We start from the raw sequence: 15,451 nt of genomic DNA, 5'->3' as shown, positions 1-15,451 counted from the left end.
TATGATAGAGACCACCGGCCAGTAAATTTTTTTATCACGGGCTGTAACTGAACCCCGGGGAATAAGGTATCTAGATCATCTCAGGTGCTGTAGAAAACCGTCTTCTTGCGGGCCTCGACTTTGGCATATGTGATTCATACCTGTCCACCACGCTCGGTTTCATTGAGACTCTTACTCAGGATATTTATTTTTCTTGCTTGCCGTGAGTTGTTAATATAATGAGTGATTCAACTTCTCCAAATGCAAAATCAATCGCTAACTCCCGAGTGATCGCACCCTGCAGGCTATTAGCTGGTTTGTTAATTGGAGCGAGAATGTTGCCCTGCACCCAAAATTCACTTTCTGTTTTTTTCTTTCCATTTTTTTCAACATCATGCGAAGAGCAGACCGCAGCAGTTTCAACCGGGCTAATGCGTCATACCGGAACTTGCATAGTTGTGGTCTGCGACGGGATCGGCTGTTGAAACGAGTTGAGCAGTCGTTTGGGTGCTTAGGAAATTATTTCTTCCTTACAAATAGTTTCTAGGTTATTTTTTGTTCTCCTTCGTAGGTTCAGCGACATGTGAAAAGAGTGTGACGCACCAAATACAATGATGATATTCTTAGCTTAGCCTACCTTAGCTTAACCTCTATCAAATCCTTAAAAAAGTAAAGGTTGAAATTGGAGAGGAAAACAAAGTTTGTAATAATGTAATTTTTTTTTTGCATTTTATAGGAAATATACACAAATTATTTTAGTGCTTTTAATTAAAGACAATTATTTATTCCGTGATAAAGTTATTTATCATAAAACGTCACAATTTTGTGATTTTTTTTTTTAATTCAAAGTCGCTTATTTTTAACAATACTGAATAATATTAATACAATGAGTATGCAGCTTGTTACTGTACAGAGGAATATAATTCTCTAGGGAGGGAGAGTAAAGTTTCTGATTTGGCGCACACCTTAGCCCCAAACAGTAGAATTTGCAATAGTATCAGCAAGATAACAGCAAATCAAACCATCTAATAATTGTTTTCTTGTTGGACAAACTTTTTGCATTATGAAGGGTAACCTATCTATTGATGCTTTTATTCAAAAGGAGCAGCAGCAGAATATATATTCCTTTCATTCACATTATCATACCCCAGCTCCTCAACCCAACTCTTGTGTCAGAATGCTAAGGTGATGAGGACGAAGTCAGGTGTCATACTATTACATCTACTCTTCACTTATGCAGGTTTCCTGACTACTTGAGCCAGCTAAGAGTCGGAAATACGCGGGAATGGACCAAGTTTTATGAAGATTTATACTGCAGAGCATGAATACACATATACAAACCTAATCACACATCAGATAGGACGCACTGTGTTAAATATGGTGAAATGGCTGTCTCAGTTCGACGCGGAGATTATAATTCATGCGTTTGTTACCTCCTGTCTCGATTACTGTAATGCACTACTCTCCAGTCTCCATTAGTCCAAAATCTAGAGCCTTCAGCTGGTACGAAATGCTGCAGCGAGGCTTTTAACCAAGACAAGAAAGTTTGATCCTATAGCCCGATTTTAACTAACCTGCATTGGCAAACTGCTAGCTTAAGATGTGATTTTAAGGTTCTGTTTGGTAGTGTACAAAAATCATGCATGGACTTGCTCCCTCATATCTTTCAGATTTGATTTCCCTCTATGTTCCAGTCCGGAGCCTTCGCTCTGAAAATGCTGGTCTACTAGTGATACCAAGAGCCAAGAAGAGATCTGCAGGTTCGAGAGCGTTCTCCATTAGGGCCCAGGTGCTGTGGAATGTTCTGCCCACTGAGATTCCATCTGCAACCTCAGTAGAACTGTTTAAATCTAGGCTTAAAACACACTTTTGTTCTCTCGCTTATGAATGACCTATATATCATGTTGACAATATCTGAGTATTGTTTGTTGAAGCTACATCCATTCCAACCTGGTCATCCTGGAAGGGGGGGTTACCCAATGTGCGGTCCCTTCTCATTGACCTCATGTTGAGGTTTTGAGTTTTTTCTTGCGTTCATGTAAGTTTTAGATCAGGGGATGGTGTCATAATAGTCAGTGGTATGCAATAATCTGTGGTCTGTGCAGCCCTTTGAGACTCTTTGTGATTAAGGGCTATACAAATAAACATGACTTGACCTGACTTGACTACAAATATACAAATGTGCACACACACAGAAAAAAAATCAAAATTGAAAATTAAAAAAGGAACAATGATGCTAACATTAATACTAAAAAATGATATTTTTAAGCTATTTCTTTCCTTTTTTCTTTTTTTTTTGGTCTTTCTTGATATTCCTGATGGTCTCGCTTTGTCGCTTTTCCACATTTTTTGACTGTGGTGGGGCTCAGCTCAATTGTTTTGTGTATCCCCTTCACTTTTTTGTGACACTCTTTATAAATCGCTTGCAACAATGAAAGTATGTTTTAATTGAATTTTTCAAATCATTGTAAGAAAGTCTTTTTCTTCGTTTAATCAGGCTTCGAAAGGAGTGATAAGAAATCTTTCATTTTGTACTCTATAGTCTGTAGGGCACATGTGACTTAACTCATTCGAATGTGTTCAAACCTTGATAAACACATGTGAAAGACAACATCTGACACTGTTGTTTATTTTTTTCGTTTTTTTAGCATTTCTTTAACAAATTTACACATAATTAAAGACGAACAGATGATCATTTAATGTGTATGTGTAAAAAAAAAACTGAAAAAAAAATCACACCTCACAGATCGATACTTTCCCTCATATGATACTTTAAAGTCGTATCGGTGCGCAAAGCAGGTGTGGAGTTTCACAGACAAAAGATAAAAAGCCTATTTGCACATTAAGAAAACGGGCGCGTGGCCAATCCAAACGGAACAATTATTAAACCAATCCAAATAGCAGCGTTAATTGTGCTCAAAGGGCATTTCGCACCTCTAATCAGGTGAATCCTGACATTTGGGCCGGCCCACGCGCGACTGGGTTTGTATAAAAATGAGGCCGAAAAGACAGGCTTTACCAGCCAGGATGAAGCTCTTTGCCGCCTTAGCACTTTGGGTCGCTCTATTCTCTCAGGCGCACAGTAGTGAGTTGCATTTTTCATGTTTACTGATGCTCCAGTTGTAATGTACGTGCTATTACGGTATTATGTCCTGTTCCTTTTTAGACTCGCTTGACTCATGTCAGAATCGTTGCGGATTCGGAACCGACAACACTTTCTCCTGCCAGTGTAATCCGTCCTGCGAACGTTTCGGAGACTGCTGTTCTGACTATAAAGGAGTCTGTCAAGGTAATTTTTTGCCAGCAGTCCAGGATTTGGGAAGAAAACGATTGACAAGATTTTGACTGTAAAGTCATCATTTTGAAATGACGAGAATTCAAATTGATCTCAAAATTCTGGGAAAGAAATAAGGATTTTAATGTTTAGGAAGAAAACGAAAGAGAAAAAAGATACCATTCTGGAATTGAAATCCGAAATTTGAGAAAAACAATTGACAAGACTTTGACTGTAAGCTCATAATTCTGAGGTAAGATTTATCCATCTATCTACCTACCCTGGTCATATCCCTCGAGAGGGGTGACCGACAGCAAGAAAAACACATACAGAAAAACAAAGAATTAAAAAAAGGAAAAAGTAGCAAAAAATACGCACAAAAATTTTGGGGGGCTATGGCCAATCCCAAAGCCCGAAAACCTAAACAAGTTAAGCACCTCCAAATTTGGAATTCCAAATTTCTTCAGAATTTTGTGGAACAAATGTCATCTCATTAGCTGCACCGCTTATCCTCAGTAGGGTCGTGGGGGTGCTGGAGCCTATCCCAGAAATCATCGGGCAGGGGACACCCTGAACTGCCAGCCAATCGCAGGGCACACTGGGACAGAAAAACTCACTCGCTCATTCACACCTAGGGACAATTTGGACCGGCCAATCCACCTGGAATGCATGTCTTTGGAATGTGGGAGGAAACCGGAGTGCCCGGAGGAAACCCACGCAAACACGGGGAGAACATACAAACTCCACACAGTAAGTCCAGTAGCTGGATTTGAACCCACACAGAAGGTTCCCAAGACCTTAGAACTGTGCCGCACACGTGTTAACCAGTACACCGCCGTGCTGCCCTGTGGAACAAATAAAGACTCTAATTTAAAAGATAAAAAAAGTGAAAAAAAGAGAAAATTTGGAGATTGAAATCAGAAGTCTGGTAAAATTTCAGAGTTCTGGAATAAAAGGAAAAATTCTATAAATTCTAAGTTGAAAATGTGAATTCAATTTTTCTCCTCAAAACTACTGTGCAAGAAATAAAAACATCTCATTTTTAAAATAAAAAAAAAGAAAAGAAATTGAAATTAAGACATTGAAAAACTGAATTGAGAGGGAAAACGTCAGCGTTTTTGGACTTTAAAAAAACGTTAAGCAGGAATTTTACTTTTAAGTCATAATTCTGACATGGAAGAGAAAATCCAAATTTTTGCAATAAGATTTCTAAATAAAAATGAAATATTATAACTTTAAAAAATCGAGACAAAAAGATTCTCTTAATGAAATCCGAATTCCGGCCAAACCTTCAAAACGAAGAAATGAATATACGTCATTCGTGTTCAATAATAGTAGTGTTACGTTCAAAGACCAATCCGACAGTCGGACTTCTGATAGATTAAAAACAAGAGGATATAAAGTTCTAACCTTGTAAATGCGACTGCGTGGCAGGCACTCCATTGAAACATCTTCCAAATTATTTGTTATATCAAAAGCAGAATCAGAACTGTCTCGTGCTTCGTTGCAATTACGATCATTGATAAGAATGCAAACTAATTTCTTTTGTGTTCTGTTCCTGTCGTTGAATTTGAAATACTATTGCTTTTGACTTTGTTTGATAATATGCCATCTGTTTTGTGGTATATTTTAAATAAAAAAAAGCAGGAATATTTTGATTATTATTAGTCTCATACATATAGGTGTATGCTACCTGTTTCTATTTTGCAACACGGGAAAAAAACCGTTGTGTCTGTCTTTGTCTTTCTTTCTCATGTAGCTAGCAAATATTCATGCAAAGGCCGCTGCAACGAGAAATATAACCACGAAAACGAGTGCCACTGCAACTCAAAGTGCTCACAATACAGTAACTGCTGTGGAGACTACTCAACTGTATGCAACGGTAAGCACAAAAGTAAACGGAACACCTGCTCACCTTCACATCATGGACCGTGACCCATAACTCAAAGGAAGGTCAAAAAGAAGGGATTTATCTATCCATCTATCCATCTGTTAATGAATCCATCTGTTTATCTATCCATCTATCTATCTATCTATCTATCTATCTATCTATCTATCTATCTATCTATCTATCTATCTATCTATCTATCTATCTATCTATCTATCTATCTATCTATCTATCTATCTATCTATCTATCTATCTATCTATCTATCTATCTATCTATCTATCTATCTATCTATCTATCTATCTATCTATCTATCTATCTATCTATCTATCTATCTATCTATCTATCTATCTATCTATCTATCTATCTAAATTCCAATTAATCTTGAAAACTGTAGATGGATGATATATTTACGGAACCTAACCAGCAGAGGTCAGTGTAAGTCTTTATAAAACATCCTAGTGTGACGTGACATTATAGGCCAGTAGGTGGGCAAACTTGATGAGTCAGGGGCCACTTTGAGTTTTTAAAAAAATGTCTGACGGGCCAGACCTTGAGAGAAAAAAATGATTGACTCACTGAATTGTTTATCTATATCTGCTGGTCGTCTCGAATCTACATAAAACATAATAATGTTGATCTATGCATGTTTTTCCTCATTTGCATTTCTGAATATACATGCATACATTTACATGTACATGCACACTCACCGACATTACCACTTTACGAGTTAGACCCCGGCTTTTCTCCGCTAAAATTGCCTACAGATTTTTCAAATGTCACGGTTCACGGCTCCCTAACCACCTGAGTTGTCAGGGCACCACTGAGTTTGCAACTTGTCTGCTGAGAGTTCCTGGCCTGTTCTTGGGTCGTGGCAAAGGTGGCATCAGTCCATTCTTTGATGTTGTCGGCCCAGTTTTTCTTCAGTCTTCCTCTCCTCCTGCCCTCTTGGACTGTGCCCTGGAGAATGATCTTGGTCACTCTTGATCTTCTTGTGACGTGACCATGCCACTGAAGTCACAGTTGACAACCGTTATTCATATGGTCCAATGGGCCCTCTGATGGGGTTGTGCAACGTTTCGTTTGTCACATAGGCTGAGTAACTGATTCCTGTAGCATCGCTTCTCCATGGCCTGGATTTTCTTTTCCAGTTCTGCTGTGAGAGTCCATGTCTCCAAGCGTAGAGGAAGATGGAAGTACCGTAACTAGCGCTTTGCATGAGTCTGATCTTGGATTTCATCGCTATGCTCTTGTCCCTCCAGATGGGTTTAATTCAGGCAAGTGCGGCTGTGGTTTGAGCAATCCTGGCCATGATTTCTGTTTCTGACCCCACTTCTGATGAATTTTCCAATTTAAACAACAACAACCAAAAATGGTGACTCGAGACTAGTATTTAAATCTACAATTGCTTCATTTTGAAGCGAGACTGAGTGAATCGCATTCGATTTGGTAAAAGTTTACCACTTCCTGTTTTAAACAGGCACATGTTGTTAGTTTTTTTAATATTCTGGAGATAGTTTGTGTTCCGCTCATAAAAATAAAGTGCGTAATAACGTCTACTGCTTTTTATATCAAAACGTTGGCATTTGTGCACTACTTTTTACAACTTAGGCCGGTCTCCAAGCACTACCATGTAAACATTTTTGCCTATTTATCCCGACATTCTTTTATCTTATTTTTCTCTTTTAAGTCTTCACTTGTGTTAACCTGGAGTGTCATGCCAAATCTTGTTGCAAACAACGTTGAATATGTTTTTTTTAATGACAATTCAATTCAATGTAGAGGGGACACTGTATTATCCATTTATTTTTAGCGTTTTCGTTTGGTGGGCCTGTTTACCAAGCCTTGCCCCATGTGGCCCAACAGACCGAAGTTTGGTGTCCTCTGCCTTAGGTAGTCCAAGGATCTCATTCTATTTTGAATTGTCTTTATTATCATTGATAAGAAGGTAGAAAAACATTGTAAGCAACGAGATTACACATACTACTCTAGGGTAAACACGTACATTAATGAAGACTTAGAAAATAAACAAGATAAAAGACTGTCTGGAATAATAGGCAATAATATTCAGACTTATATTTCCATTGTGCAGTGGTTAGCACATTTGTCTAACATGTCTGGGTTTAAGCCCGGATGGAAACATATGTGGGCCTGGAGATGGATGGGTGCCACCAGGTAGTACTTGCCCAAGACACACCACAAGAAATGGTGCAACTACTATCCTAATGGTTAATGGATCCAACCAACCAACCATTCATAACGTAGTGCTTAGAGAATGTCTTAAGTTATAACAAGAAATTCCAAACACATGCAGGTGGCAGCCCGGTGATCACGGATGCCGAGATCAAGTCGGTCTCTGAAGCTCTTTACGCTATGGACTCCAACCGGGCTTCCGCCTCCCAACTGGTGATCGACCCCCAGGCCTTGATCTCAGGATCCCAGGCCGGGTCTCAAGAAGACCGTTCCAAATACCCGTGAGCCAAAACCTCATCAGCTCGTGGTACTTCTTTCATGTCAGTCTGACATCATGTGTGTGTGTGTTTTAGCTTATTCCGGTTCATGGATGAGGCGGGTTTGTTCTCCAAGCCCACCTACGCGGCCCTGGTGGCTTTGTTGGACAACTACAACAGGATGACAGGACAAACAGAGGACGTGAGCTCGCAGGAAATTGCAGAACAGGACGTTTTCCTTAGGGAGACCATGTCCAACACCGAAGTGGGACGGGAACTCTTTGCCTTCTTGTACACTAAAGGTAGGTCAACGCCAGAGGTTCGGTGGAATTAACTCGAGTAAAAGTACTGTTACTTCCGAATAAGCAGAAGAGAAAAGTAGTATTCCAAATAATTATTTGGATAAAAGTAAAAAAATATTTGGTGAAAAAACTACTCAAATACTGAATAACCGAAGCAATGTCTTATTTTTTAATTTATTTTTTAACAACCACTCGATCAGGTCATCAAATAATCAAAGTCCATCAACTCAACAATAAAGTACACGTCTGTGTACTCAGTTTGTTTGGGTGAAACCCCTCTGGATATAAAAAAATATGTTTAAATGTAAGGCTTCAGCTATATACACTCCGCATACAATTCACGGCTCGTGGATCCTTAACCACCAGGGCATGTGACAAATTAACACTACTGATACTAGGTCCTAAATTACTTGGGCAAAAATATTTTGTGCTGAAATTTTGAGTGTGACATTGTACAATACGCATCACCTCACTTAAGGGTTTCATATGCTTGCATGAATACAAACTTTGTAGCGATGACAATACCTCCTTTTGCTTTTGTGCCATCTTAAAGACTCTTTGTTTTGTATATTTTTGCATTTTTGTTTAATATTTTTAGTCAAATTATTAATGTATTTAAAAGAATAAATAATTCTAGGGATGAATTGATAAATAAAATGTTCTCATAGAAAATGCAAGAATAAATGATTTAAAATAAGTTCTCTAAATACATATACATTTCAATAAAATGGCTCCCTTAAAAAAACATAAAGAAATACAATATCTAGATGTCACGGAATGGAAGGGGTGACCGGACCAGAACGGAGGCAGGAGGCAGGAAGGGAGAACTCAATTGCGTGACGATCCAAAACTTTTATTTACCAAAATAAAAGTTGTCCATAACTCAGGGACAAGACAGAACAAACAGGTTTTAACAAAACGTGCAAACACAGGCTTCTTCCAACTCAACAAAACAGGACAAGGCATAACAGAATGAACAATGTGTATATAATGAGCCAGCACCCGCAAAGCCCACAATCCAGCCTTAAATAGCAGACACGCGATTAGTTGAACTGCTTCAGCTGGTGCCCAGGGGGCGGGGCAGACCGGTCGCCAAGGCGACCATGACACTAGATGAATACATATGAAATGAAAATGTACTTAATGAGCAACTGTCCGGGAATACAGTAAAAAAAATTGTTCCTAACCCTGCTCACAAGTGCTACCTGGCGGTTGTTTGGGTCACTGGCCAAATCTATATAAAAGAAATGTAATAAATAAATAAATACAGCGGCTTAGCAGAGACAGTCAGACGCATACTTAAGTAATGCTTCAATGTAGGCTAATGTAGCGGAGTAAGAGTACACTTTGTTCTTCACAGATCTACTCAAGTAAAAGTAAAAAGTACCGTGATTTAAAAATATTCATAGAAGTCCAAAATGTCCCAACACTTACTCAAGTAAATGTGATGGAGTAAATGTAATTTGTTACTACCTACCTTTGGTCACCGCATGCACATGAACACAAACATGATTACTTTAATCAAACTGATGTTCTCCTAAAGGTATTTACGCGTCAGAGGAAGAGTTCCTCTACGATTTGAAGATGATGTGGTTCGGCCTGTACTCGCGAAACAACAGGAAGATGGATTCCAGCGGTTTTGAACACATTTTTGCAGGTTCTTACCATAAAATCATTTCCAAAGTGTAAGAAAAGAGCAGGAAGTTAAAGGGACAGCGTGTCTTATTTGACTGCTAGATGTTACTGTATGGTGTTACTTATTAGCGAGATGGGTTACCAGTCTGTTATGTATTTGAAATGGCAAGTTATTGGGTTATTACTATGTTATTATTATTATTACAGTTGGAAATCTTATTTCTTAGAAAGTCACATAGACCCATCAGTAGTGAACTCTTTTCAGAACCATTTCACGGGCAGATGTTAAACTTTTACCGGGAATTCTGTGCTCACGTTTGCTTCATTGATTTGGCCTTCTTTTTAAATAGTGTATAAGCCACACCCCCTCCCCTATGTGCTGTTTCCGTTAGCTACCGATGACACACAACCAAATCGTTTTCCTCACGTTGGGGTTTTTGAGTTTTTCCTTGCCCTCATGTAGGTTTTAGATCAGGGGATGGTGTAATTAAAAGTAGTCTACGGTTTGCAATTATATGTGATCTGTGCAGCCCTTTAAGACTATTTGTGATTAAGGGCGTCACAAATAAACATGACTTGACTTGCCTTGATATAAGCCAACCCCCTTATTTGAGTATTTTGTTTTACATATGTTAATTCAGCTTAGCGCAAAAATCCAGAGTAGGAAGATTATCTCCATGAGGAGAAATTCAGCGTTCTTGTATGCTGTGCTTGAGATGGCGCCACCATAACTGTATGAAGTTGACTTTGCTGGTAAATAGAAAGATGCCCATACATAATTAAAGTTGCTGGTGGGTCAAGATTTATATGAGGCGGGATTATGGAATAAGAGCTTGCTCTGTCCACTCCACGCATCGGCCCGGTATTGCAGTACCTCCGGGAACGGTGCATTCGCAATGATCGCAGCAAGGCTTTAGGGCTAGGACCTTAGCTTGGCCTTTTGGCTGAGAGTAAGTGTCCCAGCTCCTAGGCTTTGTAGCGTATAATGAACTGACCGATAACGGATAATGGATAATGAATAACGAAGATAGATCAATAACCCTTAAAAACCCCAAACCCCCTCCAGGAAGCTGAGAACTTTAGAATTCATGTTCTATATTTAACAAGTAGTGGAATGACACCGTAATGCACTATGTAGTAACAACAGTAGAGTTACCAAATTTTGCTGATGAAGCATTAGATAACTCGTTCCTGAGAAAAGTTCTAGGAAAATGTTCCTTTGTAACACGTTACTCCCATCACTGGTCATGACCCACCTGTTAAGAAACACTACTCTAGTAGCTATTTTACAACCAGGGACTAAAATAAGATAGATGGAGTATATTGTCATTAATTTCCTGAAAATTTAACAGAAAACATATTATGTACAGGTGAGATTAAAGGTGGGAAGGTGTCAGGCTTCCACAACTGGATCCAGTTCTACCTTCTGGAAAAAAAGGGGATGTTGAATTACTACAGTCACAGCTTTGACGGACCCGTAAGTGCAAAACCCTCTTCCGTTTCTTATCCCATTTTTTCCCCTTTCCTTCTAAGGTTGTAACTAACGACTAGTCGACTAGTCACCAACTGTTGAAACAATGAATCGAATGATCGGATAATTATTATTTTTTCATCAAATTTAGCAAGTTCATTCAATTATGTGGCAAATGATAATAAACAAAAGAATAGATACGATGAAAAAAAACATGCTTTATTATCTTAAACTGATGAGGCACAGTGCTCGGTCAGTAAAGACATAAATCTATGAATAAACTCTTGTCCAAGTTTTAGTGAGAGGCAAATAAATAATACATTAAAATCAAGTAAACATTTTTATCTCAGAACCAGAACAGACGGAGGACCCAGACGCGTAACGTTTTCACACAAGCTTTATTTTACGGAAATGGGGCAGTCATGCGCATGAACACAAACGCCAGTGGTTCGGCGATCGCTAGGCGGAAGAAATGAGACAGAAGACCGGCACGGAAAAACAGGAAGCCAGAGGCAGACGAGATCCATACCAGATACACGAGCAGATACGAGGCAGACGGGATCGATACCGGTCAGGGCGAGCTAGACGAAATCGATACCGGATACTGGAGCAAGATACCAGACAGGACGAGACAGACGGGATCGATACCTGATACTGGTGCAAGATATCGGATAGGATGAGACAGGCGGGATCAATACCGGATACTGGAGACGATACTGAACAGACGAGATCGATAACGTAGAGGACGGGACAGACAGACTCGATACCGGGCAGGATACCGGACAGGGTCAAAATACACGTCTTGCGGGTGCAGAGGTTCGTTGACGGACTGACAAAGGGTGAGTGAGAGCACTGAGCTCAAATAGGAGGGAAGCATCAGGCAACAGGCCGCAGCTGGCGCTAAACGGGCAGGGCCAATTGAAGGGCAATGGGCAACTGCGATATTTATAGCTGTAAACCAAGACCAAGCTAATTAGTAGCTGTGGAACAGTAAATAAAACATATATTAGGCTCATTTTGTGAAGGACATCCAGTGTTCAACGGCAAGGTCTGTAACAAAAGAACTGAACAATTTAAGAGCAAAATAATTTTAACAAGTCATGTTTATTGTTTTTAAAGTTTAATAATTGACGTTTGTTCTTCCGGTTCCTTGGATTTCATTTCAAATACGTTTATCAGGCAAAGTCTGGCATATTGCTCAAACTCTCTTTTATAGAAAAATATACTCGGATAAAATGTACAACGTATGTCATCAAAACCGTATTGGCTTGAATGTTGTTTTAATCTTACTGTGACGAGTCAGATTCATTTCGTTCTACTGTCCAGCATGATTTCTTTTTAAACGTTCATGCATCACTGAGCTACTGCCAAGATACGCAAGGTCTGCAAGGAGTTGTTTTTGTTGCCGTATCCAGGCTAAAATGTTCCTAAACTTTAAAAGGTTTGGAACGCATACTTGATGTTTATGCAGCCATTACCGCTCAAGACAGAGACGCTATTGCACATGAACAACTCAAAAGAGACTATATTCATGTAGAAATGCTTCACTCTGTTGGAAAAGTTTGGCGATAATAGTTGAAAACGGAAGTGACTATCCGTCATTTCTATTATCGATTTTCGGCGACAACGTCGACTGATCACGGCAGCCCGATTTTCTTCATCGTTTCTTCTCCTTCTCCACAGTGGACGACCTTCCCGGACGTTTTGGGCATGCAGTTTAAGTGGGATGGCTACTACAAGCCGGTGGGCTCGGCCATTATCGGCTGCAGCCCCGAATTCGACTTTGCCCTTTACAGCTTGTGCTACATCACCAGGCCCGGGAGACCGTGAGCAACTGTCGTCCTCGGACTTTAATTCCAACTTGGGTTCGATTCACAAAGTGATTTTTTTCCTCCTCTTAGTTGTCGTTTGAGTTTGGGAGGGAAGGAGCTGATCATCCAGACGTACACCTGGGATAATTCTTCCTACGGCGACGGCAAGAAATTCATCGGCACGGGTTATCCGGCCACGCCCAGGACGTGAACGATCCCACAGAGTGTTTGACAGAAAAATAAACATTGACTGAAGAGGAAACATTGTCTTTTTAAAGATGGTTCAATGAAAAAAATGTCAAAAAAATCCCTCGTGATTAGCAGATGCTGACAACAGCCCTGGTCTCCAATGGCCTCTAAGAACACCTTAGTAGCCCGTGAACATGTTCTGCAAATAGCTCACCAGTGAAGGATCATTGTGATTTTCCTGTAAATTTGATTTCTAACTGATATAATTTTTTAGCAATTGGGGTTAGGGTTTTTGAGGGTTATTGTTCTATCTTCGTTATTCATTATCCATTATCCGTTATCGGTCAGTTCATAATACGCTACAAAGCCTAGGAGCCGGGACACTTACTCTCAGCCAAAAGGCCAAGCTAAGGTCCTAGCCCTAAAGCCTTGCTGCGATCATTGCGAATGCACCGTTCCCGGTGGTACTGCAATACCGGGCCGATACGTGGAGTGGTCAGAGCACCACCTTCATGATCATGGTATCTCCCCTGCCAGGTAAGTACAACCACGGTACTCTCAGCCAAAAGGCCAAGCTAAGGTCCTAGCCCTAAAGCCTTGCTGCGATCATTGCGAATGCACCGTTCCCGGAGGTACTGCAATACCGGGCCGATACGTGGAGTGGTCAGAGCACCACCTTCATGATCATGGTATCTCCCCTGCCAGGTAAGTACAACCACGGTACTAGCAATTGACTTAACCTATAATAATTACAGCATGGTAAGAACATAGTGGAGAGGGATGTGTGCAGCCAGCTATACCTGCCGAAGACAGTAGAAGTAAGATGGCGCCCTAAAAAATCCAGCCCGCCCCGGCGCATGGGTACAAACTAACTTGACTTTAGGGACCGAACCTGAGGCGAACCCGAATCTTCTATTTTTTTTGTGTGGACTTGTGGGGCAGTAGGGTTGATTTTGGCTGATCGCGCCCCCCAGAGTGCCGCTGCCATATAGCATCTTATACAATTGGATTTCAATTACAATTTGTCACTGCCGTGAACAAGGAGTGGCGCTCATTCCTTACGTGATAGCTACATCATGTGTGAGATTTAGATGGTTAACAATGATTACCTCCAATCACAACACAGTAAAGATTGTGAAAAAAAAATCATCAAAAGAGAAACCCGTCCCGAAACCGAACTAATTGATTGAGATTTTTGGTGCAACTCAACCCGAATTGTGGGTCGTGTAAGGCCAGGTTTAGGCTACGGGCCTTAAATCTTACCATCTACACCACAGGAAGTGGCGCCCTGACGACCAAAGTTTTAAGGGATCCATGAACAACACAGTAATAACATATTAATAACATAAGAAAAAGTATATCAAAATGGAAGCCTTATGTGCCAATCGGTAACAAAAAGTAGCTCTCAGCTTCTAAAAGTTGTTGACCCTCTAAGAGGCCAAAATTGGGCGCAGTACACACTAGGTGTTAAATGTGTGTAATTAAATGAAATATACAAAATGGTTAAGTCAAGTCAAGTCATGTTTATTTGTATAGCCCTTAATCACAGAGTCTCAAAGGGCTGCACAGACCACAGATTATTGTAAACCACAAACGATTATTACACCATCCCCTAATCTAAAACCTACATGAGGGCATGGAAAAACTCCAAAACTCAACATGAGGAAAATGAAGAAACCTTGAGAAGGGACTTCACTTGAGGTAATCCCCCTTCCAGGATGACCAGGCTGCAATGGATGTTGCAATAACAAATAATACACAGATATTGTCAACATAAAATATAGGTTATTCATTTTCAGATCGAATCCCAGGGGGAAGAGCATTCCACGGCACGGGGGTGGTGAACAAGTTTGACACAAAGAGCCAAAATTTCTGTGAGAGCCAAAAGAGCCACACCACACACTCACCTGCCATGACAAACTCACAAACACACAAACACACAAAATTAAAAACATTATTTCCCATAACACACTCCTCTCCTTACAATACAACAAGAATTATTCTTGTGTTGATTATAAGGAAAGTGTCCACCCTCAATACACACACCAAAAAAAACTAAACATAAAAGATGGGAAAAAGCCACAGTATATAGAAAATATGATGAGGCAAAGAGCCGCATTCTTATTGGCCGAGAGCCGCATGCGGCTCTAGAGCCACGTGTTCGCCACCCGTGCCCTAGATGGTATATGTGCTGATAAAGGCTCTAAAACATGTGTCAAACTCATGACCCGCAGACCAAATGTGGCCCGCCACATAATTTTAGGCGGCCCGCAAGAGCTGAAAATATCTGAGCATTTTAATTAAATGAATCAAGAGTGCTATGACCAAAAACTACATTTCCCACAATGCGTGATTACTACTAAAAAAGTGATGGCTCAGCGCCGCTACAGGCCAGTGTTTCCATATCAATGCCAATGTGTGGAATTGAGAAATATTGTAAGCATGCCCAGAAAG

The 15,451-nt window shown here is 40.2% G+C and overlaps 1 protein-coding gene across 1 annotated transcript; it reads left to right on the top strand.

The window, feature by feature from the left end:
• Positions 1-2,922: 2,922 nt before the first annotated feature.
• endou (endonuclease, polyU-specific) lies at positions 2,923-13,070 on the top strand. The gene is made up of 9 exons (XM_088337188.1): positions 2,923-3,064; positions 3,146-3,268; positions 5,013-5,135; positions 7,454-7,613; positions 7,686-7,891; positions 9,435-9,548; positions 10,897-11,003; positions 12,681-12,823; positions 12,899-13,070. Exons 1-9 carry the CDS (start codon positions 2,974-2,976, stop codon positions 13,017-13,019), a joined length of 1,188 nt encoding a protein of 395 aa, XP_088193314.1. The 5' UTR covers positions 2,923-2,973; the 3' UTR covers positions 13,020-13,070.
• Positions 13,071-15,451: the final 2,381 nt, after the last annotated feature.

Source organism: Urocampus carinirostris, chromosome 6, assembly GCF_059441175.1.
Source record: "Urocampus carinirostris isolate Australia breed hairy pipefish chromosome 6, RoL_Ucar_1.0, whole genome shotgun sequence".
Lineage (NCBI taxonomy): Eukaryota > Metazoa > Chordata > Actinopteri > Syngnathiformes > Syngnathidae > Urocampus > Urocampus carinirostris.
This window is presented reverse-complemented; position numbering and strand designations above follow the sequence as displayed.